Source organism: Scatophagus argus, chromosome 3 (assembly GCF_020382885.2).
Source record: "Scatophagus argus isolate fScaArg1 chromosome 3, fScaArg1.pri, whole genome shotgun sequence".
NCBI lineage: Eukaryota > Metazoa > Chordata > Actinopteri > Scatophagidae > Scatophagus > Scatophagus argus.
In genome coordinates this window covers 26182546-26207404 of record NC_058495.1, presented here as the reverse complement: position 1 = coordinate 26207404, position 24859 = coordinate 26182546, and the positions used below count along the sequence as shown (strand labels likewise).

General features: G+C 45.1%; 5 protein-coding genes across 14 annotated transcripts in view; 3 read left to right on the top strand and 2 right to left on the bottom strand.

Moving 5' to 3' along the window:
• The window catches only part of angpt4 (angiopoietin 4), a 61098-nt gene extending 53000 nt beyond the window's left edge, over nt 1-8098 (bottom strand). The window contains exons 1-2 of one of the 3 annotated variants that reach the window (XM_046385084.1): nt 7794-8098; nt 6873-6945 (exon numbers count right to left, since the gene is read on the bottom strand). The gene's annotated coding sequence lies outside the window, so the exon portion shown is untranslated. The remainder of the gene's footprint in view (nt 1-6872; nt 6946-7793) is intronic. The other 2 variants (XM_046385081.1, XM_046385080.1) reach the window with 2 other exon arrangements.
• The window catches only part of LOC124057033 (nuclear factor 7, ovary-like), a 546992-nt gene that overhangs the window by 506217 nt on the left and 15916 nt on the right, over nt 1-24859 (top strand). The window lies entirely within an intron of this gene.
• On the top strand, nt 420-7687 carry LOC124057025 (CMRF35-like molecule 8). 4 transcript variants are annotated; one of them, XM_046385085.1, is made up of 11 exons: nt 420-516; nt 643-895; nt 1451-1720; nt 1878-2192; nt 2300-2611; nt 3929-4006; nt 4202-4294; nt 4621-4676; nt 5193-5349; nt 5447-5549; nt 5925-7687. In XM_046385085.1, exons 2-11 carry the CDS (start codon nt 811-813, stop codon nt 5998-6000), a joined length of 1545 nt encoding a protein of 514 aa, XP_046241041.1. In that variant the 5' UTR covers nt 420-516; nt 643-810; the 3' UTR covers nt 6001-7687. The 4 variants fall into 4 exon arrangements, with proteins under 4 accessions (XP_046241041.1, XP_046241043.1, XP_046241044.1 ...); XM_046385087.1 differs by having other exon boundaries at nt 459-516; nt 742-895; XM_046385086.1 differs by having other exon boundaries at nt 472-895; nt 5925-6006; nt 6262-7687.
• Nucleotides 8713-21869, bottom strand: cand2 (cullin-associated and neddylation-dissociated 2 (putative)). Of its 5 annotated transcripts, none has more exons than XM_046385058.1 (24): nt 21779-21869; nt 19852-19995; nt 19157-19311; nt 18893-19016; nt 18505-18562; nt 18092-18293; nt 17635-17740; nt 17418-17557; nt 16985-17286; nt 16758-16899; nt 16523-16641; nt 16133-16288; nt 15520-15741; nt 15220-15426; nt 14710-14897; nt 13282-13447; nt 13070-13210; nt 12436-12575; nt 11873-12048; nt 11428-11523; nt 10584-10753; nt 10336-10500; nt 9308-9415; nt 8713-9182 (listed from the first exon to the last, which is right to left on the bottom strand). In XM_046385058.1, the coding sequence occupies exons 2-24, from the start codon at nt 19989-19991 to the stop codon at nt 8952-8954; spliced, it is 3654 nt and encodes a 1217-aa protein (XP_046241014.1). In that variant the 5' UTR covers nt 19992-19995; nt 21779-21869; the 3' UTR covers nt 8713-8951. The 5 variants fall into 5 exon arrangements, with proteins under 5 accessions (XP_046241014.1, XP_046241013.1, XP_046241015.1 ...); XM_046385057.1 differs by lacking the exon at nt 21779-21869 and adding an exon at nt 20402-20798; XM_046385059.1 differs by lacking the exons at nt 16523-16641; nt 16758-16899; nt 21779-21869 and adding an exon at nt 20402-20798.
• sec13 (SEC13 homolog, nuclear pore and COPII coat complex component) lies at nt 20952-24815 on the top strand. The gene is made up of 9 exons (XM_046385121.1): nt 20952-21112; nt 21320-21364; nt 21807-21922; nt 22151-22302; nt 22537-22670; nt 22788-22921; nt 23269-23389; nt 23692-23838; nt 23962-24815. The coding sequence occupies exons 1-9, from the start codon at nt 21110-21112 to the stop codon at nt 24070-24072; spliced, it is 963 nt and encodes a 320-aa protein (XP_046241077.1). The 5' UTR covers nt 20952-21109; the 3' UTR covers nt 24073-24815.

Below are 24859 nucleotides of genomic sequence, written 5' to 3'. Positions count from 1 at the left end.
AATTAGAAGTGCTCTAGTTTGACTTTCTGTCGTTTGCTGGTTTTACGATGAAAAGTCCATTTCTCCCACACTCATCTAAGCTCTTGTCCCCCAGACGTCACCATTTCAAACACCATTGTTCAGTCACTCTGCCCCTGACAACCACCCACTGCCACTCAACAACCTAACAGACCTCCCCACAGTAAAGCTGCCGGGTTTGTGTTTCCATAAGCATAATGTTTGCAAAATGTTGATACTGAACACATGAGTGAGTTAACACTGTTCACTCCCATTGTCTTTTGTTTCTCTACACCAGGCATGTCAAACTGGTCCACAGGAGGGCCGGTGTGGCTGCAGGTTTTCTTTCCAACTAAATAGCAGCACACCAGACTTGACTCATTTAATCAACTGATCTCCGTCTTCAGACAGTTGATTGGTCAAACGGTGTGCTCTTGGTTAGTTGGCACAAAAACCTGCAGCCACACCGGCCCTCCTGTGGACCAGTTTGACATATGTGCTCTACACTATCGACTATCGGTGAGAAGTTTCATGAACACACCAAAAGATGTTGCTTTGTGTTGCTGAGATTTCGACAAGCACAAAGCCAAGTCTGACGGTTAAGTTCCTTCATGAAAACCAGAATTTTAATATGTTGATTGACAGATTTGCTGCATATACAAAAAAACTCAAGCTACAATGAAAGCAAAATGGAGGAAGAAGAAGGCAGGTCAACTTTCATCTAACTAAAAAATATCAACTCAGGAAACACGACTGTACGGATGTTAAAGATAAACCAAAAAGAGGAACTGACAAACTCTCAGCTCGAGTTAAATGGTCTTTTCAATGAGGATTTCAGCATCCAGGATCGTCAAAATGAAGATCTCCTCTCTCCTTCTTATCATCTCATTGCTGACAGGTAAAAAGTTTACAACTGCCTGATTCCTGATATTAGAGATCTGATAGATAATTGTTACAGAAATGAACCAGAGTGTTGTTTCAGCGACTGACTGTATGTTCTTCCTGTGCTGCATGGGCTGCTGCAGCATCTTATGTACATAATTAGTTGTTTGGTTCTATATGTCTACATGTGATGAACTGGTAAACTGTCCAGTGTGTACACAAAGGGTAAGCAGTGACTGATAATGAACAAATGGATGAATGGATGTACTGGCCACATCCACAGCTATTAGAAACAGAATATTGCCAGCTGGTCTTTCGCTGAAAAACGCTCCGCTGGGTCTCTAACTTCCTCTGTGCTGAAAATAATTTACTGATTATAGGCTTTTTGATTTCATCAACACTGATTGGTCAAGATAATCACAGCTGTAATAAAATAGCAGAAGGGTGGTTTAACTCTAACATTCTGTTAACATATTTTAAAGTAACTTGTTGATAGTAGTTCAGGCTACTGCACTGATCGTTTCAGTGTCTGATGACATGATGTGAACTTTTGTCTTTGTCTGACCTACAGGTTGTGAGGCCAAATCTGAAGTGAGGGGATGCCAGGAAGGGTGGATTGAATTCACCTGCAAATACCCAGAAACAAACAGAAAATATCAAACAGTTGACGTGGATGTGAGGAAAACCAAAGGCAGCATTTTCCTGTACTACGACACAAAAAACACAGAGCTCAAGGTGGCCATCAAACAACTCAAACGTGAAGACTCAGGAAGCTACAAGTGTAAATTTTACCAAAGACAGAAATTAACCCATGAAACAGAAGACCTAGATTTGTTAGTTGGTAAATGATGTTCATTTTTAATGTGTTTTTAACTCAAGTTGAAAATGTGGTTCACAAAGAAAACATTGACTTATTGCAGTAATTCTGGTTTTGAAATGCTCTGAACAAATTAGCTCAATTAAGTTTGCATGTTCAACTTTTCTTTTTTTATTTGTAGAAAGTATTGGATGCCAGCAACCGTTTATTCAAACTGCGTACAGAACAGCAAAAACCACCATCAAATGTGATAATCCACAATACAAACACGGCAACAGGTCCAGTGTCAAGTTCTTCTGCAAAGAGAATCACTCAGCCTGTGAGGATATTTTATCTGCTCTAAAGTCAAACAGGAGATTCAGTCTCACAGAAACCAGCAGTGGCTTCAGCATGTCCATCAGTAATGTGTCCTCACATGATGCTGGGGTCTACTGGTGTGGAGTGGTGCAAAATGAAGGACGAGCAGCACTCAGAAAAATACAACTGAAGGTTGAACGTGAGTCGCACACATGCCACACTTTGAGGTTTGACTCACTCACATATCATTCAGGTGTGTCTGATGTGTGTTGTTAAATACAGTCTGTGCTGTCTGTCTCTGTGCAGGTATCACTAACTTCACAAGGCCTGCAACTAGTGGACAGGATTTCACATACTGGTGTAAATATCCCGATGGTTCTCCAGTAAGTAAATTCATCTGTAAGGGAGAAGATCCATCTATCTGTGAACCTCTAGCAAACACCGGAAACACACACAACAACACACGGTTTGTCATGAAGGAGAACAATCAGAAGACAAACAGCACCATAACAGTGAGAAACGTAAGAGCAGATGACGCTGGGACGTACTGGTGTGGAGCAAAAAACACTGACGGAAAACAGAGCAACCCCTTCTATCACAGATTCAACATGACCGTAGGTGAGTCGTGTTAATTTAAGTGTTTGGGATGTAATCTGACCCTGGGTGGATGTCAAGTATGAAAGGAAACCCACAGTGAATTACTGCAGGACTTATATTTTAGCTTAGGAAATTACAATAAGAAATATAACCAACATGTTTTTGGTCTGTTCAGTTTCAGGCAACAAAACTCCAAAATGACTTCACAAATAAATGAGATAAACCTCTTAATATTAATTTATTCATACACCTTTCAAATGTTACACAGGAAGAAAACAATACAAACATGCATGCAGTATTTACCTGCTTAAAGCCCACCTTAACTTTCACTTCACTTGACCAAACACTCTGACCTTAACACGCAACCTTCGATATCAGTGGCATCAGTCTTCTCACCTGAGCCGGAAAGTGAGTAATATTAACAGTAATACAGACAATGATCTTAATGGTATTTATTCCTCATTTCAGTGAGCATGCTCCTTTTATGACTGTTTAATTCAGGATATTTTCACTCACAGACATGCAACATGTGCTGCCAAACAAGAACAGCCAGTGATCATTATCACACTTTTGTAATTTGATTTATGTGATGAGACATTTGACATCCTGACACTGATAGACTCATATCAACTTCAGATCGTTGCTATTTATGCTCCTGTTCTCATTTCCTGCACATCCCTCACTGCAACATGTTGGAGATCAACATTCCTCTCTCGATATTTTCACATCTAATGTAGTTAAATAAGAGCTTATTTCAACCAAACCGGACCTTAAAAACTGCTGACTTCTTAATTACTAATTTAACAAATATAAGTATAAATGTATATCTCCCTCCAATCTCTCACTGGCACACCTGCCTCAGACACAACAATTAACCACGACTAACTCAATATCCACAAAAGCAGCCTAAAAATAAGAAAAATCTGATAAAATGGCACGAGAGAACGGACATATTGTCAAACCTGGCAGGAGCTGGACGAGGCTACACTACGATTGGTCAGTCTGCATTCAAGGGGAAGAATTCAGCACAAGCCACCTTTTTTCTTAACTCTATCTTAAAAATGTTTCATGAGGTTTTGGGTGTTACAGTTACAAACTGAAACTGAATACCAAGTTAAAAAAAAAAGAAAAAAAAAGTAACATTTGTGCTAGAGGTTGATATATTAACAAGCTTAGATAATTGTGTGGGATGTGGTTTGGTCTCAGGGTTTTTCCTTCTATTTTAGTCAATATAATGAATTATGAATTTCATAATTTCATATTTCCAATCCTTCAATGAGACAGTAATTTATGAATTGTTCAATGTACATTTCAAATGTGCTTTTGTTTTTCATTCAGTACCAGCACCCACAATTCCAGGCAGCAATTCTTCAACCCAGTCCCACCCAAGTCCACCTATTTCAACAGAGAATGTTGGTAAGATCAAACATTTCATATTCATATCTTAAACTATTTGTTGCAAAGGCGGAAGAAGAAAATGAAGTTCACATTTTTATCTGAGTGTCAATGTCCGTAAATATCCCTCCTGCACTCCTCAATGCAGACAATGAAGAATAATAACGACATGTTGACTACGTTTTAAACAAATCATGATATTTTCTTTGTTTGCAGAACTTGCACACGACTCTCAGTTTGCCATAACTGTGATCGTCTGCGCAGCCGTGCTGCTGCTGCTGTTTACCAGTTTGATCTTTATCTACAAACGTAAGAAAACCACAACCAATTTGCAGAACAGGAAATATGAACATATCGCACACACAAAACCACACACAACATCTGCATCCTGTATACACTGGTCAGTTATGAGTGGTTAGACATGACTCCATGTCTGAAAATTAATTTTATTTCACCTTTTATTTTACGCTGTAACTTATACATTGCTGGGGAAACAAAATCATATACAGCAGTTAAAAGTTGTAAATAAAGTAGAGAGGCTGTATCTCACATTGATGCAAAGTGTTGAGATTAATCATTCATTCTGCTTGTTCATTTCTTTTTTGTTCTTTTTATTCCCCATTTGTTTCTGCCAGGATGTTCACATTCAGAAAACACAGGAAGTGAAGCAGCAGCACAGCCCATCAGAGAGGTCAGTGTATAAATGTATGACTCTATGTGGCTTCATTGTATAAGGAGTATTCATATTGTTGGAAAAATTGAACAATACTCAGTTACTGGAATGACAAAATTTACATATGAAGAGCTCTTCTCCAAAATGCTATAAATTCGTTTGAATAGTTTTCAGGAAAAGGACCCTTTTTTTTTTTACCTAAACCCACACATTTTGTTAATATTCAGTTTATCCTGTTAAAATGGTTTGTTGGCTCAGTCTCAACATGTTGAACAACAATTGTAAAAACAAGCATCAATATTGCTAATTATAAATCCAAAGTTTATTTATTTATTATAATTTGTTGCAATGAGCATTTGTTGCAATGAGCATTCTACAATCTGCTGCATGCTCAGAAGAGAAATTCAAAAGCATGTGCTTTATTATCATTTCTCTTTTTTATTAGCATTAAAATTAAGATTCAGATTACCTTAGCATGTCTCAAACAACATAACACATTTCAAACAAACTGTATTTTTCATTCTTCCCTGGAAGGATTACATCTACGAGGAGATACAGGAGAAAGTCCAGAAGCCAGACTCAGGAATTGCAGTCAGTACAATTTATTCCACTGCCAACTCTCCATCAGATCCATCTGCCTCACTGCATTACTGTACCGTCAAGTTTAAAAACAGCTCTGAACAAACTGGTGGTGAGGCGCTGACTGTCAAATCCAGATCTGCCTGTGAATATTCTACTCTGAAGTACAGCCAAAGTCCAACCTACGTTACTGTCAATCCACCATCCAGATCTTCACAGGAGCCTCTCAAACCAACAGTCAACAAGCCACAGTAACAGTGAGGAAAGTTCAGCAATTTATGACATTCATCAAATGTATGAGCAAGATTTCAGGTGAATCCCTTTCATGTACTTGAATTTCCCTCGGGATCAATAAAGTATCTATCTATCTATCTATCTATCTACTTATTAACACTGAAAACAGTTTAAACTTCAGAAATTACACCAAGACATTTGGATGTTGGGCCTCGTCAGTCTCAGCAATTTGGAGACACACGGATTCTCTTAATCATTCACACTATTGGAGTCACAAAGGTTTAGTGACAGGAATTTGTCACTGATCTATAACGGCCACATACTGTTTTAATGTGCTTGACCGACATAATCAGCTGATAAATTCGGTAACTTATCACAGGTACTGAATATACGTATTGTTGTTTGTAACGGCTGACAATTAAGTCAAACATGTTTTTCATGTTGATGTTTCAGCTGCAGACACATAGTTGTACATAGTTTGCCCATCAGTTCCGTGGCTCCAGAGGTTCACGTATGTGGTTTTGAGTGACAGATGGTGAGTAAATTTAGTTCTGACATGTCTGTACACCTTAGGAAGAATCTATATGATGACTCTGAATTTTCATCTGGTGCCCCCATCAGGTTTAATATGCCCAAGACTTCTACAGACCAAATATCTGCAGAACTTATAACATTCGCATCACCCAAAAACAGCAAAAGTAAAAGTCTTACTGAAATGTGTTGTTCTTGATACTGTGATTTGCTGGCGCAATTGTCTCCTCATTCATCTAATTAAGTCTACTGTTTGCAGGTTTTGATTTATTTTTATTTTGATGCTATCTCATGGTAGTATAAAGACTGACGCTGTGGGAGACACCAACGTATGCCATTCCCTTTCCACCAGGATGTCTCTTTCATCTTTCATCTGCAATTATCAGTCATCACTTTTCTCTTGAATATCCACATGTTTTGCTGTATGACTTGGTTGTGTTTCCTCTGAAAACCACAGCTTTTTTTCATCAGAACCTAAATGTAGTTTTGTGCTGGCCACACAACTGTTTCCATCTTTTTTGTCATTACCAGCTCTTCCATATCTGTACACAATTTCTACAGCACTTGAGTCACTTCCTGTGTCAGGGTTACACCAGACACTCACGTTAATCACACTGCTCAACACCGTCTCAACTTGGACATACAAAGGATGCCACCCAACCAGATGCTGACGAAACTAACCAGCTGCTTGTCATGCTGCAGTTACCCCGTTTGTTTTGTATCCATTTCCATCCTGTTTTTTCTACAATGGCAATGTCCAAAAAACGTTTCAGTCAAGTCAACAGGAAACGATTTTTAAGTTAACTATAAAGTTTTAGTCAAATATCATAGCTTTTATACGCTTATCTGAAATCCAATTGAAAGATGTACCAGATCCAAATCCAAATCCTGGAGCAGCTCGACTCCTCCACAATGCAGCGGCAGTGATTCCCTTGCCAGAAATCTAACAAGAAAATAATGAGTAAATTATCTAAAAATACAAAGAAATGTTTTCACTGTACTGCCTCTGAATTGCATTTCTAAAATGTGCATAAAAATACCAAGGCTAAAATGAGAAGTGTTACTGATTAAGTCAAGTATATTTCATAAAGGCAGCAGGTATCGTATCATTCAGCAGTAAAAATAAGAAGAGCAGCGTAATGCAGTCACGCTAATCTGAGTATACTAATATAAAATATTCATCCGTATCTGTCATCAAGACTGTACCTCATCTGTGTTTTAGTCTGTTGTGTATTCTGGTACAGCTACTCAACAATTAAATTTTAACAGATAGGGTATCAAGTAATACACCGTTAATTATTATATATCAAGCACAACACTATCAAGGCACTTGACCCCCCAATATGCTCCCTGGGCGCTTGATGCTGCCCACTGCTCCTGTGTGTGTTTCACTGCATGTAATTTGCTGGGTGTTGCATGTGTGTGTTCAACTAAGGATGGGTCAAATGCAGAAGACGAATACAGTGTGTGTGCAAAAAATATATATACTGTCAATAAAGTGATTATGTGGTCGCTACGAGATTGAGGCGGTGTGGACCGCGTCGACAAAAGGCGCCGCTGCGTCGGTAAAGAGACGATAATTAACTTTGCGTAAACATGGCATGTTCTGCTTAAAAAGTTTCACTTCAGCCAATTAAAAATATCAAATTTATTATGTTTCTATGTTTTAGTTATACACATCACTTCTAAAATGATATTATTTTCCTTTCAGTCATGATAGCGTTAAGCTAACATTTTAGTTAAGCTAATATCTTGCTTAAGCGAGCTCTAATTTAAAAAACAAATACTCACCGCTGAATTCTTCATTAAAACAGCGTGAATTATGATTATGATGATATTATCCTCAGGTTATGCTGTGAATATTAACGCGGTCCGTCACTGTATAACTTCAATATAATCAAGTTTAACTATTAATTATTTTTGCCGACTTGCCCGTGTATTGGATCCACCTCGTCGCTCCTGCTTCTTCCCCTTCATTTTTTCCAGTGAACACATTCGTCTCTGTGTGCGGATGGCGCCCCCTGTTGGATGTCGTGTGAAGTGTAAACACTCCGACCATAAACAACTGATTTATTAGTGTTGGGCACAGTGGCCTGTCCTGAGGCTTTGGTATCAAAGTCTGAAGCAGAGGTATTGTGTGATGACCTATTTTGCGGTATTAATCATGGACTACTTTTATATTTTCCCCATTTTATTAAAAAACTTTCTTTTTTGCACGGCCACTGCTATGTCCTCTTGAGTGTTTGCAATGTGTAGTATGCATTTTACATGTATAACTCTCATCCGATGCTACGGTAAACACATAAAACAGAAATAAATGTGCATGGCTTATAGTTAATCTGTCATCATACGTGTCATGTGTTTTTTTTGTGTGTAAAATTAAAAAGAAATCATCAGAAAACATCATGGTCACATTAAAAAATTATTTTCTTATTGCTAAAAAATGTAAGACAAAATGTAAGAGCTCAAATTAAGCACTAAGCAGTAATGACGCTTCTGAAAAAGCATGTGATATCCTGTCGTGCTGCTAAACCGAGACTCACTGCACACATCACATTTCCTTCTGAAGGAAAAGATAAATACGTTTGTGGTCACGTTGTGTGCATGTTGTTTGATAGAAAGGCAAACTGGCAGATTTTACATGATGATTTAGTGCCACAATATCTCAGTGGCTAAAACAAGCCCATCAGTTAAGTCTTTTGACACAAACTGTGTTGCTTCCATTTTATTTCTTGTGAACTACATTAAACCGCACTCTTACTGGGAAGAACACAGAATGGACAGACAGAAAATGAAAAATTCATTTAAGTTAACATATTACGTGTCTCTCATTAAATCTTTGCATCATTTGCCAGAGTGGAAATTCATACTAAAAAGGCCAGCTTCTAAAATATAGCTAAACCCTGTCTATGTAAAAACATCATAGCAAAACATCTTCCACTCTCCGGTCTAGCTCATATCCATGCTCTCCATGGCTCCTGGGTGTCCTCCCTCCCCTCCCTGGACGCTCTGGTAGATGGATGCCATGTCAGCGTTGGTTCTGATCTGGTTGGCGAAGTCAGCCATGCTGGGGCTCCTCTCCACCTCGGGCACGGCCAGCAGGGCGGCGACGGCGCGCATGGCAGAGCGCCGCAGCTCCTCCTGCTTCTCGAACTCCTGCTTGACAGACCCAGCCTTTACCTGCGGGTCAGAGTTTACTCTTCAGCACCACTGCGTTATACATTTACTGTACATGTTTTGTATGAAACACGTCATTTGAAATGTGAAGGCCCAGCTTGCACACGAGGTTCTCAAAGTGCCAGTACCTTGGTGGTGCAGGTAGCTTTAAGTGGTTCTATCAGTCTGTCCAGTCTTTGGAGGACGGCTGCAGGACACAGAGAGGCCAGTCTAGCAAGCATCAGGAAAGTCAGCATCTAAAAGAAGTAGGAGTCGAGTCCAGAAGACACATTAAACACCAGTTACCGTATTTTTCGGACTATAAGTCGCTCCGGAGTATAAGTCGCATCAGCCAAAAAATGCATAATGAAGAAGAAAAAAACACATATAAGTCGCACTGGACTGGGGCTGAATGGGTGTCTGGTATGTTAATGTAACACATCAACAGATATTCAGATAACTATAACATAAACAACATAAGTTTACCAAACCCTGTTCCTCTAGCTGTGGTCATCTAGCTTTTAGCCCGCGATTAGCTTTTTTGGTTTTCTTCATTGCAGTTAGAGTATCCTCCGCTTTTCGCCAGTCCCTCACAAGTTTCTCGCTAACTACAAACTTTCTCTCAGCTGCTCCATTACCGTTTTCGGCTGCATATTTCACTACTTGCAGCTTGTAATCTGCAGGGTATGATTTTCTTTTTGGGGCATTTGTGTTCAGTCTTTCTCAGTTGTCTTTATAAGTTTATGTTTACATCTAAGTTTTTCGGTGGTACAGGAGCGTAGCAGATACTGGCACACCAGCCTAGAGCGCCCCCTCGCGACTGTCAGCGTGAACATGTGAAATTACCGTATATATTTTATTATATAAGTCGCACCTGAGTATAAGTCGCAGGACCAGCCAAACCATGAAAAAAAGTGCGACTTATAGTCCGAAAAATACGGTACACATTTCAACTGAACTGAACACGTTCAGTTGCTGAAGAAATTACACTTGTTCAGACGTGCTCCATATTGTGCCTATAAAAGCTTGTTGAAAGGTTTTTCATGAGTTTTGAGAGTGTGAAGGAGCAGCCCTGGTTGTTCTGTATGTGTTCCACACTTAAAGGTTTGTTCGGAAAACGAAGCTTGAAAGAAGAAGATCTCATTAAGATTGAAGATCTTGAATGTTTTCCACCCACCCTGATATCGTAGTGGTCTTTGAGTCCTTCCTCTACGTGATCCAGGAACTGCAGGATGTCGAGTCCCTCCAGGCAGCTGTCCAGCAGAGTGTACATACACTCAAACGCTGCTTTACGCACATCCAAACCATCGTCCACGGTGTGTTTGAACGGACCCATCTCCACCTGCAGGTCACATGCACAATTACACACCTCAAAACATCAAGGTGATAAGCATGAGATGGAGGCCTGCCGGCCAGCTGACCCACTTCTCTGATGAGGTCCTTCCTGATCTGGGTCTCTTTATACAGGTGAGGCAGCACTGTTGCTAGGCGACCCCGGATCAGAGATGGTTTGTTGTGAGCTGCAGAGTTAAACATCACCAAAGCAACGCGGCGCACGTTGATGTCCTCATCCTGCAGGGTCTTCAGGAAGTCACCTGACAAACAGAGGTGATATCACAGCTGTGGAGCAGATGACTTGTGTGACTGTGTGTGCGTGTATGTGTGTGTGACTGTGTGTTTGTCTGTTTTCCTTTCCTGTAAAAAGTAAATATAATTTGAATTTTGGCTCATCTTGAAGTCAGTTTCATGAAGCTTTACTGATGAGTCACACTGACATTTGTCTCTCCCTCTTCATCGTCAGCTGACTACAGGGGTTTACTCTCTCAGATGAAGCAAAAACACTTTTGCACGATCGCCGTCAGCCAGTCACGTCATTGCTGTGAGACTTTACATCTTCTCTCAGCTGTCACCTCCACCTCCACCGACATCTCCATCCATCCTCTTCAGCTTAATACCGCTACTAATCTGAGGGTCTGCGGTACGATTCCTGAAATCCACGTGCCAAAGTGTGCTTGGGCAAACACCCCAAATGGCTCTCCTTCACCTGCCCCAACAGCACAGGTACAGCGCTGCGTTTGCTCAGCTACATCAACTCTGTAGATTTTATTTAAATGTCACCACAAATACATCACACTGCTGAAGCTAGAGATGAAGCGACACCCAAGTTTCACTTTAAGACTTTATAAAAATAATCTGGACAATCAAAATCAGGATTGTGCTTGCCCTCTCAAGAAAACTAACGTGTGTCTTTGGTCCCTGTGTGTCTTACCGATGCAGTCGTTGAGCAGGGAATCAATACGAGCAGGTTGGTCGACGATAGTGAACTTGATGGCAGTCACGACTGTGCTGCGAGCCAAAGGAGAACCTGTGAGGGAGCAGTAAGTTACCGTTTAGCTTGTGTTGTTTTACAAATAAACATCTGATATTTTGCTGCCATCCTCATGAAGCTTACAGATTAGGCTCAATGAAACAGAATGTTTCTGACATGTTCACATGTTCACTCTGCTCAGTTAGAGAGACAACTACACAACTAAGCACATGGCTGTTGGAAACTGTCCCTGTGGACACTGCAAACCAACCATATTAAAGCTCATAGCAATCTCATCAGTTTCTGCAGACAGTTTCCTCAAACTGTCGGATGGACAGAAGGACAAACCGGCCATCAAATGTCATGAAAGTCCAAACACACACATCTCCTCCGTCTCACTTCGTACCAGCTTTAATTTGCTGTTTAAGTCTGGGTAATAACTGGGCAGGGTTGACTAAGGTCAGCTTTCCCAGACATTCAGCCACCAGATTCCTGGTCCCCTCCTCCTGACACTCGCAGTTCTGAAACAGCAAGGCCCAGATAGACTCCATGTGGGGTGACAGACTGGAGGCTGGACAGGCACTGGGGGGGGTTGACAAGAGGACAAAAGAGGAAGAGAAGATGGACAAAAGTTTTAAGAAAACTTAAAAGGTAATCTTGCACAGAGTTTTAAAGAGTTTTATGACAAAAACTGCTTTTTCAGATTGCAGAGTCGTATCCCAACATAAAAGCTCACTAGCTCGCTCAGTTCACTAATTTGTCCAAAATTTTGCTTGGTTCTAATCATCATCAATTCACTTCCCCATGATAACTCCCTACAGTCCTCATCACTGCCACCAGGGGCGCCAAAGTGTGATGTTCACTGATGCAGTTTAAAGCCCCAGTCAGTATGATGTAGTGACACCTAGTGGAGACGGTGTAGAACATCGTCACCATCACCCACACACACACACACACACACACACACACCTGATGACTTCTTTGAGGGAGTGCAGGAGCAGGTACTGTCTCCGCGGCTGGGAGGAGATTTCCTTCAGCAGGAAGGGCAGGTAGTCGCCCAGGCTGCCGACCGCCATGCTGCCTAAAGCACAGGACGCCGCCGTCTTCACCTGGAGTCACACACTAGAAACTATTAATATTAAAGTGAAAAATCCTGTTCATTCACCTCCATTCATTGCGGCTTGGGGTAGCCGTGGCCTAGAGGGTGGAGAAGGTCGCTGGAGGTGAAGGTGGAGGGTCGCCGGTTCGATTCTCCCATCGGACGGGCAGGAAAAATTTGGGTGTGGTGTAGTGATTGATGAGAAAATGCCCACCCCAACCCCTTCATTAGCTGGCTGATGTGCCTTTGAGCAAGGCGCTTAACCCCCAGTTTGCTCCCCAGGCACCTGACAGCTGCAGCCCACTGGTCCTGTGTGTTTCACTGCATGTAATTTGCTGGGTGTTGCATGTGTGTTCAGCTAAGGATGAGTTAAATGCAGAAGACAAATTCAGTGTGTGCATGTAAAAATATAAAGCTGATTCTGAATCATGGTGTCATCTTTTAAAAATAACTGAAAGATGCACTGATAAAGAAAACAATGGTTAAACATCATCTTCGTCCTACCTCCTCATTGGTGGAGGCGATGGCCTCCAGGATGACCCCCTGCACCTCCTTACTTCCTCCCAAGCTGCCGCTCCTCCCCACCTCCCCCAGACACAACAGAGCCAGGACCCGAGCGGACTCCACAGAGGCAGGATTCTTCACCTGAGCAGACGGGACGAGACTCAGTAACACCGAGACAGAAGGTGCTGTGAAGTGAACAAACGGTCACACACCTCCTGCATGAGGCCGGCCACAGTGCCTGGTGTCTCTCTGGGACAGACAGAGGACAGAGCAGCCACACAGCGAGCCACCGAGTGATACGACTGTCTGTGGACGACGGACGAGTCCACCGAGGACGGAGATCTGTGAAACGGCTCTGTGAGAGACTTCAGCAGCTGACTGAGAGGAGAGGGGAGGGGAGGGGAGGGAGGAGGGGAGGGAAGAGGGAGGAGAGGAGAGGAGAGGGGAGGGGAGGGGAGGGAGGAGGGGAGGGAAGAGGAGAGGAAGGAGAGGGAAGGAGGAGGAGAGGAGAGGGTGGAGAGGAGAAGGGAGGAGGGGAGGGGAGAGGGGAGCGGAGGAGAGGGGAGGGGAGGAGGAGAGGAGGAGAGGAGAGGAGGAGGGGAGGAGGGGAGGGGAGGGGAGAGGGGAGCGGAGGAGAGGGGAGGGGAGAGGAGGGAAGGGGAGGAGAGGAGAGGAGAGGAGGAGAGGGAAGGAGAGGGAAGGAGGAGGAGAGGAGAGGGTGGAGAGGAGAGGGGAGGAGAGGAGGAGAGGGAGGAGGGGAGAGGAGAGGGAGGAGAGGGAAGGAGGAGGAGAGGAGAGGGTGGAGAGGAAGAGGAAGAGGAGAGGAGGGGAGGAGAGAAGGGGAGGAGAGGAGAGGAGAGGAGAGGAGGAGGGGAGAGGAGAGGAAGAGTGTCCATGCAATAAAAAATAAAGTTAAACCACATGTCATCTCATTCAGCAGGTTTCAGTCTCTCATTTCATTCTTGTGACTTGAGGGGAACATACGAGGAAGTCGGTTTTAAAGTTCGTACTTTCTAAACTTGGTGCTTGTTGTGTTCCTGCTACAAAACGTCTCCAAGCCCAAGCTGAGACCACAGTCGGTTATGTTCCCAGACTTGACAGGTCATTCCCGAGCTACAGGAGACAAAACTGTTCTGACAGACTCAGCAGAGGCCAGTGAACTGATCTCCACGTGTGAAGATCATTTCTAATCTTCTGCACATCAGTTCTTAACTCCACACACTTGGGGATCTGGACTCACGGACATCTCTGATCTGGACAGGGTCTGCTGTTGCAGCTCCGTGCTGTCTTTTAATGGCCTTCTAATCACCTAAAGGAATTCCAGCACTGCTGCTTTTGGAGGGTTTCCATGTCACTTGATGAGATAAGTTCTGTGTGCAAGCCTGAGGGAAAAACTGGCTTTTTGCTTCTTAAACATGAAAACGGTCACATGGGTCGCATGGATATGTGCAACTTAAATCCAAAAATATCAGATTTATATCAGTCTTAAAACAAAATATTACAAATCTTTAACAATCGACCTCAACCCTGAAACAGTTTCCCACAGTTTCTGTTTCTGTTTCTGTGAGGACATCTGGATCAAAACAGATCCGACACACTGCAGCTGACTCACACACACACACACACACACAGGATGTCACCTGTAGCCCAGGTTACTGGTTTTGGACAGCACCAGCGCCTGCAGGAAGTCCAGGATGGCTGCCAGCACAGCAGCCTGCAGCAGCGGAGAATGGACGAGCGCGAAGACTCCCGGCAGCACCGAGGAGCTGATCTTCGCCAGAGAGGAGGGGCAGGCCTTGGCCATGCAGGTGAGCAAGGTGACGGACACCTCGACAAAGAGCACACACAGCATACAACAACATGAATTATCTGACGACCTCCTGAAGGAGGAGCTCAGTGGCTCCCATGTGGACGCCCATGATGACTTTGTGGAGGGGATCTGTATGCTCCATGACTGCTGGACTGAGTGTGTGAATGTCCAAGTGGACTGTGATGAGAACCACATGTGCTGCATTTTCTGAAAATGATTTGTTCTACCTGAGAACATGAGCTTATCAGTCAGTGTGTGTGTGTGTGTCTGTGTGTGTGTGTGTGTGTGTGTGTGTGTGTGTGTGTGCATGCGTGTGTGTGTGTGTGTGTGCGTGCAGCACCTGTGATACGTGCATGTCGCTCTCGTCCACCAGAGCAGGAAGTTCACTCAGCGCGGGCTCCAGCGCTGCAGGTTTGATGCTGGCAGCATGATGCGTGACCAGCGCGGTCAGACACGCCAGCGTGCCGAGCTTCAGGACCCGCTGGTTCTTCCTCAAGAAAGACGCCAACACCGACAGAGCGTCCGCCATGATGGACGACAGGTTGATCTGGACGAGTCAGAGAAAAGAAAACAGAGGAGGTTAATTTTCTTGTTCTTGTCTAAATGAGAGGTGCGTCCTGTGAAAAACGCCGTACTGAACCTTTAATGGTGAAGCAGCGACGAGGGTGAGGGTCCGGACTGCTGTCAGTCTCGTGATCTCATTCTTTAACCTCTCCAGGAATATCGTCAGGACACCCTGCAGCTCCGCCTGCAGGTGGTCGCCCAGGTGACACACCATGTGACCCATGCAGGAAATGGCCCTCTCTTTCACTTCCTGGTCGATGTCTGTTGCTTTCAGCCTCTTCAGGGTTACAGGAAACATCTTGGAAAAACACAAGTTTATGATTTTTTTTTTTTTTTTCAAACCAAACACGATTATTTGGCTCGCCGATCGTCTCTTCAGCTGGACAGACGCTGCTATGATGTGGACGCTCAGGAGCTGCTGATGGCTGAAGGGTGCAGACCAAACGTTGTCTGTACTGCAGGTCACTTTTAAGCTCATTACAGTTTATAAAACATCGTTCGCACACTCAAACCGCAAGACAGCCGACCAAAGTTCCAGAAACGCATCACGCCTGGTTCTAATCAGCGTCCGCAGTGACAGGATGTTAACACACACTGAATGTGATGGAGAGTCAGGTTGGTATTGAAGGTAACCAAAGGCAACCAAAGGAAAACCCCGCAGATGAGAGCAGAAACCAGACCCATCATACCTCTCTGACAAATGGCTTGGGGTCGAATCCTCCCGCGGCGGCGGTCTCTCCCTGAGGCCTCAGCACTCTGACCAGCTGCTGGGTGACCAGCAGGGCCTCCGACGTGATCTTATAGAAACTGTCTTCCACACACGACATCACCGGAGGCAGCAGCACCTGCAGGGACCGAAGCGTCGCTGATCACAAGTCATGAATACAGAAGCTTCTGAGCACAAAACATGCCGGTTATCGTGACGGCCACGGTTGTTGTATGTTTCTGCATCAAAGTCTTAACTCGTAACAATCGACAGGTGTGTGAGTCACCTGACCGACTGAGCCAAAAGCTGAAGTTATGAAGCTTAACACAAGTCAACATTTCTATCAGCAAATCGTCATAAACACACAGAGAACCTGCATGTGCGGCTGAAAGGCCTGAGGAGGGTGGGAGAGCAGGAGGACGTGGAAGAAGGACAGAGCATCGATCCTCATGGTGGAGGAGGTGGACTTGTCTGTCAGGGAGAACACAACGCCTGGAGGAAGGAGGGAGCGACGAAGGAAAATATAAAGAACAAAGGTTGAGGAAAGAGGAGAGCAGGCGGAGGAGAAAAGACAAAGAGATGCTGAGCGAGCGAGCGAGCAGGAGTACCAGGTATCAGAGCAGGTATGTGCTGCTCCAGGGCTCCAGGTACGGTCTGAGCCAGCTCGGTGAGGAGGCAGAAGCAGCCCTGCCGAGCTTTAACGCTCTTCTCCTTCAGCTGTCTGTGGAGAGCCTTCACGACCAGCGGCACCTGGACGGACATCGCAAACACACTGTGATCCGCCGCCACCTTCTCACCTGTGACGTGCTGTAAAGGCGCACTGCTGAACCCGCACCTGTTTCTGCAGCAGGGCGAGCGCCGGCTCCTCCTCCCCGCGGTCCGGACCGGCTGCGACGAGGCCGCGCTGACCCGATCCCGCTCGCGTCTGCCTCAGCAGGGTGGAGAAAGCAGCGAAGACGTCAGCCCTCACGTTCTCCTCGCGCTCCTTGAACCGGGCCAGCAGGGCGGGGCAGATGGAGGCGTAGAAGGAGCGGAGGAGATCCCGCCTGGTGCCGATCAGCGCCTCCAGGCACTTGATGGAGGAGCGCCGCACCTTCCAGCTCATGTCGTCGTCGTCGCTGTACTCGTCGTCCGATTCTGCGAATAAGCACTTTATTTATATCTCGCCCTGAATTGTACTGTTCACCGCAGCAAATTAAAATCTGACACGCGTCACCCCGACCCACCAATCACCAAACACCAGGACAGAAAGAAAGACAAACACAGACCTTCATCAAGCCCGTCCTCCACGTCCATGCTGTCCTCTTCCTCCTCCTCGTCATCATAATTGTAGTTTGGGTCAAAGGACATGAACTTAAGACAAAGCTGTGTTACCGTGGCAACATGGGGAGACATTTCCTTTGGGCACCTGTCGATAGAGAGAGAGGGAGTGTGTATGCGTGTGTGTGTGTGTGTGTGTGTGAGTGTGTGTGTGTGTGTGTGTACCTGCGAATGAAAGCTTCAAAGGCCTGGAAACAATATTCTCTCAGCTCGTCATCCTCCGCTCCAGTGAACTTAACCACCAAGGGGATCAGCTTCTCTAAATGCTCACCTACAGAACACACACACACACACACACACACGTATAAATGACAAAACAGATGAACAGTTTGTGAGTTTTATCTCAATGTGCAACAACAAGCTTCATCTAATGAAAAGCCAGAATAATCAAATCAGATTTAAGTTTCCACTGCAAACCCTCAACACTGTCAGATCTCTGGGCCAACCGGTCCAGGGACTTTATGTCCTGAGCTGAAGGACTCGAGAGGCCGTCCTGGTTCATACACGGCAGGCTAATAGGACAAACACAGCGCTGACAGGCCAAGCCGTGACTGTGAAAGCAAAACAACCAGGCAGCCAGAGTCAGCAGGTGCGTTTAACAGGTGGGCGTTACAGATCTCACCGACTCGATGGCCACCCTGACGGCTGATGGTCGCCAGGCACTGGATGTACGTCCTCGTCACTGAAGTGGACAGGCCCTTTTTGGTCAGCTCTGTCAACAGGTGTTCAGTCAGCTGGGAGAAGAGGGCGGGGCTACAGCAGGGCACCAGGTGGCCGAGAGCCAAGATGGAGCGCTTCCTCACCGCCATCCTGGGGCTGGTTAACTGTGAGAGCAGATCAAAGATAAATACAATAAACACAACATACAATCACAATGTGCAGCAACTACCGACAAAGAGAAGACGGCAGTGACTCACTTCAGTATGTAAACATATAAATATAAACGTAATGCTACTTGTCTGTCTGTCTGTCTGAAGAGACTAAACATTCCACACTAACATCAGCGATTGGTCATTTGAAGCAGGTGTTTCGTACCTGAGGCAGCAGGCTGGACAGCAGACAGCCGTGGAAGCTGACCAGCGCACCACTCAGCCTGGAGGAAGAACAAAAACCCAACAACCATCACTACGGGACGTCATCTCTGACCCGAGCATCCAAACGTCTTGTGTTGGTTATTTAAACATCTCTTCGACGTGTCCACAAAGGCTCGATGGTGGAACAGAAGTTGGTGCCTGCACGAGTGCACTGAGCTAAAGGCTAACAGAGACGATGCTGCTGCTCAGCAGGGATAACGTTTACCACATCTGTCCTCATTTAGCACTTTAGCATGTTAGCATTAGCTCACATTGAGGTTCTGACATCAGTGCGCAGAACACGAACTTCTGTGGAAAACCTCTAACTGCTGCGTGTTTGCAAATGTCACCTTCCCAACATGTCCGACAGGATGTCCAGGGCCTCCAACTGAACTGACACGTCTTCCTGTTTGCCCATTGCACCAATCAGCTGCGAGGTAATCTTCTTACACACACTGGCTGTGAGGTTCAAACCTGGCAACCCACAGAAAACCCAGAGGGAAATCAAAGCAGCATTAATTAAATGTCTGAGGCAGACTGACAGCTGGCTGCCAGAGCTGGACGTCCCCACACGTGAAAGAAGCCAATACGGTCGTGATGAGACAGACTTTCACCTGACGAAGACAGCGGCAGCTCAGAGATCACGGTCTTCAGTCCCATGCTGGAAATGTCCCTCAGCTGCTCCTTATCTGACATCATGTTTGAACACAGCGTGTCCACCATCGTCTCCACCTGAGGCTCCTTCACTTTGCTCACCAGAGGCGCCAGGCTGAAAATCAAACATACCCCACAGGAAAGTTTGCTCCTTCTCCACATCAGCTGATGCTCGTCAGTACGTCACGCCGCACAGAGATGTAAAGCGCATGTAAACATTCAACACGCACAACCTTAACCTTATGTGTTACACTCGCATCAGAAAACAACACTTTAGTCTGCAGTTACACATCTGTGTGCCAGTTAATTAAAGAAATCAAAGTCCAGCAGGTGAAACGGGGAGAAGCAGTTCGCCACTCTTACTTTCAATGTAAAAACACAGAACGTCAGCCTCAGAGCAGGAAATGGTTTGTCAGTCTGTAGCTTTAATAATCAGTTTTAAGTGACTTTTGTCGTGTTACTTTGCCAGCACAGAAAGTCTGAGGTTCTTCTGAATGAAATCGATGGCTTTACTGACGGTGCAGAGTGTGACGTAAAGCTGAAGTGGAGGTAAAGGCACAGTTACTACAGCTACGGCTCCTTCAGGGGGCTGTTTCTGAATGTTTATGTCACGATCAGTGGATTTGTGTTGTGAGTGAAGAGTGTGTGCTGTTACCATTTCACAGCCAGGTTCTGCACCTCCCCGTTCTTGTCCTCCAGCAGCTTGAGCAACATGGACACCACTTTCCTCTCGCTGTCCTCGTCCAGTTTGATGCTGTCCTTCTGGAGCTCCAGCATCAGGTCGTTGGTGGCCATGAACCTGGTCTCACACACACACACACACACACACACCGACAGAGAGACAGGAAGGGGCACAGACAGCTCAGAGTGGAAGGCCAAGACACACCAATCACCTGGCAAATGAATTATTAACTGATAAAAACGTCTGATTTCATGACGTTGTGACAGTAAATCCCCAACCAAGAGCACACATCAAGGTGGTCAGCTGAGTCAAAGTTGGACAGGAAATTTCACAAACTGATTCAAAGTCGGCTTCTTGTCTGAGTACACGTTTTTCCTCTGGGAAATAAATGAAATAAACGCTGAAAATGGGAGTAAGTGTCGCCTTGTCGTGCAGTCCGCTGACACAAACGTAATGACAGTCAGGACCAGTGAAAGTGTCGTCTCACTGTCAGACGCACAGGCTGTCCACTCCTCTGTCTTACCTAAAGTCTTTGTCAGTGGATGTCATTTTCTCCAACAGGTTGGAGATGTGGTAAGACACATTCGACATCTTGGCACTTTGACGGCTGTCACCGACGCTATGAAAGATATTCTGCGGCAAAATCACAAAACTGGGGCGACAGAGTTAACCCAACAACATGGCGAGGCGGCAGGGGACAGCGAGGTAACAACACGATAGCTAACGGTGGGGAACTTGACACTTGAGTCGGTCCAGTTAAAAATAGATGCCAAGACAAAGTGTTTCAGCTTTGTAGCGCCGTCGTGTGGATACATGAAGTATCACCGCGTAATCGTGGTTAATAAACCGTGATTAACTCGCGGTTAATATTTTGCTGGTTAGTACTGTTAATAGCGTAACATTGTGGTTTAACCGCCTTCCTCCTGACAAAAAAATATATTGAATAATATTAATGTAGATATACATTAGTAGCTTTCTCTCTCTTTATTCATCCTTTACAACGCTTTATTTATTTTTCACTCAACATCTAGATATGCAAAGTAAACTTTTGGTATGTGGAACCTTTGCTGGTTGGTTATCGTTTCCGCCGGGAGAAGCTGCCGTCGGACCCTGCCGCTGTGGGAAGCGGCTTCTGTACTTGTTGCCACGTCGGAACAGTTGGGGACCGGGTTCATACATTGTTTAGAATATAAGGAATAATCTGTGGAGGGTTTCTGGTTTAGCCGCAGTCATGGTGAGTCTAATAACTCTTCATTAAAACTGTATGTGAAGTTGTGAACGTGTGTGATGTTTAACGTTGACCGTTAGTTGCTGACGTGCCCAAGTAGCTCGCTAGCTCGTTAGCAGACTGGCTAACGGCACAGCGCTAATCCCAGAAGAAATATTGTATGTCCTATTCCTGTGTCGTTTTAATTCTGATTCATTTGTTTGTATTTCCCAGGTTTCTGTCATCAACACGGTGGACACCTCTCACGAGGACATGATCGTAAGTCGTCCGGTTCTTTCCCCATTTAGCCTTAGCTTGTAATTAAGGCAAAGTTAGCATTCTCCGAAGAGACAGGGCGTTTTATAAAATAGCAATTACGTGTCTGAGCAGCAACATTGATAACATTGACGTATTTTCCAGCTCCATGTTGCACGTCTGTCAGACACATTTTAGTGCTGTGGGGACCACATTTTAAGAAGGGATATCTTACAAACAACCATTTGAACACAGCGCATTGAAGGACCGATGTAGCTGTTGAGTAACAGCAGAAACAGTCGATAGGAGCTGCTGAGCAGTTTATTTTCAAAGCAACATCTGCTACCACGGGCTTATTGCACTCTTAGATTACACAGTGACCTTATTTTGTATATTGTCCAAACGCAGCCCAAAGGCAGAGGGTGGTTGTTGTCTCACCTCAGGTCTTGATGCCCGTGTGTTTCAGCACGATGCCCAGATGGATTATTACGGCACTCGGCTCGCCACCTGCTCCTCTGACCGCACTGTGAAGATCTTTGATGTCAGAAACGGAGGGCAGATCCTGGTCGCGGACCTCAGAGGGTAACATACTGTGGCTCAGCAGGCACATATGTGAATAAACTGCAATAAGTTACTGTGATTCTGTTGGGCGAAAAGTAAATATTGCAGGACAAAGAAAACAAATCAGAAGCATCTAATCCGGGTTTTGACACACATGTACAATCATACTTCCATTATTTACATGTTTGTTTTACACTATTTTTGATGTAACAATGATGATTCATTGTTATGAACTCTGTGTTTGCGTAGCCACGAGGGTCCCGTGTGGCAGGTAGCGTGGGCTCACCCGATGTTCGGCAACATTCTGGCTTCCTGCTCCTACGACCGTAAAGTCATCATCTGGAAGGAGGACAACGGCTCCTGGGACAAGATGTACGAATACACCGGACACGAGTCGTCAGGTCGGTAGATCGATCGTCGTAACTCCGGCGAGGAGAGATGTTTGTCTATTGAAAATACCTGAAGGATTACTCGGTAGAGATTATTTTTTATTTCATCGTTTAAAGTCTACTCAGTTCTCCGCCTTATTTTAGCGTTTACTCACTTTGTCTGCTCTGTTGACTTTGTCAGCAGGATCCTTTAAAGTCATCGGGAACAGAATGTGTTGTTTTGAATGTGTTTTTGTGTGTCTACAGTGAACTCGGTCTGCTGGGGTCCCTATGACTTTGGTCTGATTCTGGCCTGTGGCAGCTCAGATGGAGCCATTTCCCTCCTCACATTCACTGGGGATCAGCAGTGGGACGTCAAGAAGATCAACAACGCGCACACTGTGAGTCTGAGTTTATATCTCTGTTTGTGATGTCATGTCACGGAGCGTGATGTCATACTGTGAGCTGTGCTGCTCCGTTCAGATTTGTTTATCAGTTCGGGGGTGAATTTCCTGCAGATCGGCTGTAACGCAGTGAGTTGGGCTCCGGCTGTCGTTCCGGGCAGCCTGATCGATCAGCCATCAGGACAGAAACCGAACTACGTCAAACGCTTCGTCTCCGGAGGCTGCGACAACCTCGTCAAACTCTGGAAGTGAGTCGTTGTTTAAAAAAACATTCTGTGAGAGATGGAGAAAAATATCACATGACTTTGAGTTTGTCATTCAAGCAGACGCATCAGAGTCTGTTTGCAGGTCTGCTGCTCCATATGTGAAATAGGTTGTAGCATTTTGTCTGTGGTCAACAATGTGGCATCGTGGGTAATGTAGGCGCCGGGCTGAGACAGGGAGGTTGAATGCGGAGTAAAAAACAAACAACCTCCCTGGTTCTGCTGCGTGGGTTTTGTTTCGGTCTGTCCATCAGGAATGAAACATCGCTGCAGCGCTCATGGAGCTACAGTTTATGGTTTAACTGTCTCTGATCGTCTCTTCCTGCCTCCAGAGAGGAAGACGGTCAGTGGAAGGAGGATCAGAAGCTGGAGGCTCACAGCGATTGGGTGAGAGACGTCGGTTGGGCTCCTTCTATTGGTCTTCCCACCAGCACCATCGCCAGCTGCTCCCAGGTGAGAAAATCCAACTGACGGGCAGAAAATGTCACCCTCTCGTTTTTAACCACCAGTTCATTTAGAAAACACCGAATCACGCTTCAGTTGCTCTGGCAGATGTGCTTGTATGAATCCTGACCACCAGGTGGAGCCAGAGATCGCATCCAGTTCAGTCACTTTTTAAGTAATCTGTTACACGACTGGAGGCAAAAGCTGAACGTGCATCAGTGTAATGAGTCTGTCTGGTTACGTCCCGCCAGCCTGCTGGGGGACACAGTTTGGAGCTTTTGGTCACCGTTTTCCTCCACGCCTTCTCGCAGGACGGACGTGTGTTCATCTGGACGTGTGACGATCCCGCAGGAAACACCTGGACGGCAAAACTGCTCCACAAGTTCAACGATGTCGTTTGGCACGTCAGCTGGTCCATCACTGGGAACATACTCGCTGTTTCTGGAGGAGACAACAAGGTGGAGTTTGTTTTCCTGGCGTAGTTCTCCAAGTAGATCAAAGAATCCAAAATGTTTCTCACATGTCATGCAGAAAATAACTTTACACACCTCTCTGTGTGTGTGTGTGTGTTTCCTCTGCAGGTGACGCTGTGGAAGGAGTCGATGGACGGTCAGTGGGCGTGTATCAGTGATGTCAGCAAGGGACAAGGAGCCGTGTCCACCATCACAGACACACAGCAGAATGAGCAGTGACACGCGCACACACGCACACGCACACACACACACACACACACACACAGAGCGATCGCCACTCCTCAAAGATGAATTAAGTGATTATTAAGATGCAGGACATTTGAGCGAACCAAACGGAGCTTCTTGTGTCATGTTGTCGTTGTTGGTCAGAGAAAGAAGCCCTGACAGCTGAAAGATGGAGACTCTCACGGCTGATAATCCTCCTAATACGTTTTTCAATCAGAGGCACACACACACACACATAAACTGTGGCTCATCCCATGATGCTCTGCTCCTGAAACATTCCTCCTCCTCCTCCTCCAGTGCTCCAGCACTTTTCTATGTGCCGGTTAACCCAAACTGCTAATATCAAAAAACAAACTCCGTACTGGGCAGGAAAAGCCTCTTGTGTATAAATGTGATGTATTTGGTGTGAAACTAAACGGATCCTCGCGTTCTCACAGTGAGAACAATCAAAGCCAATAAAATGACTGCCTGGTCCTCACGTCTAAGAATCAGCAAATAAATGATCTATTTAGTAAACTATTGATGAGGGCACATTCTCTTCAACAGAACATCTACTAAACGAGTCAGCAGGTTTGCTTTCTAATTCAGCGCCACAAGCGAATGAATCAGTGGGTTGCCGTGACAACCCCAAGTGAGGCATAACTAAACAGTTTTTAACTGTTTCCTTTCAGTTGTAAGAACAGAAACCATGGATGTGTTTTCATATTTGATGTAATTAAACTATAAATTTAAAACCGTGTTGTGGTTCTTCTTGTTATTGTGGTGGACACGTCGGTTAGAC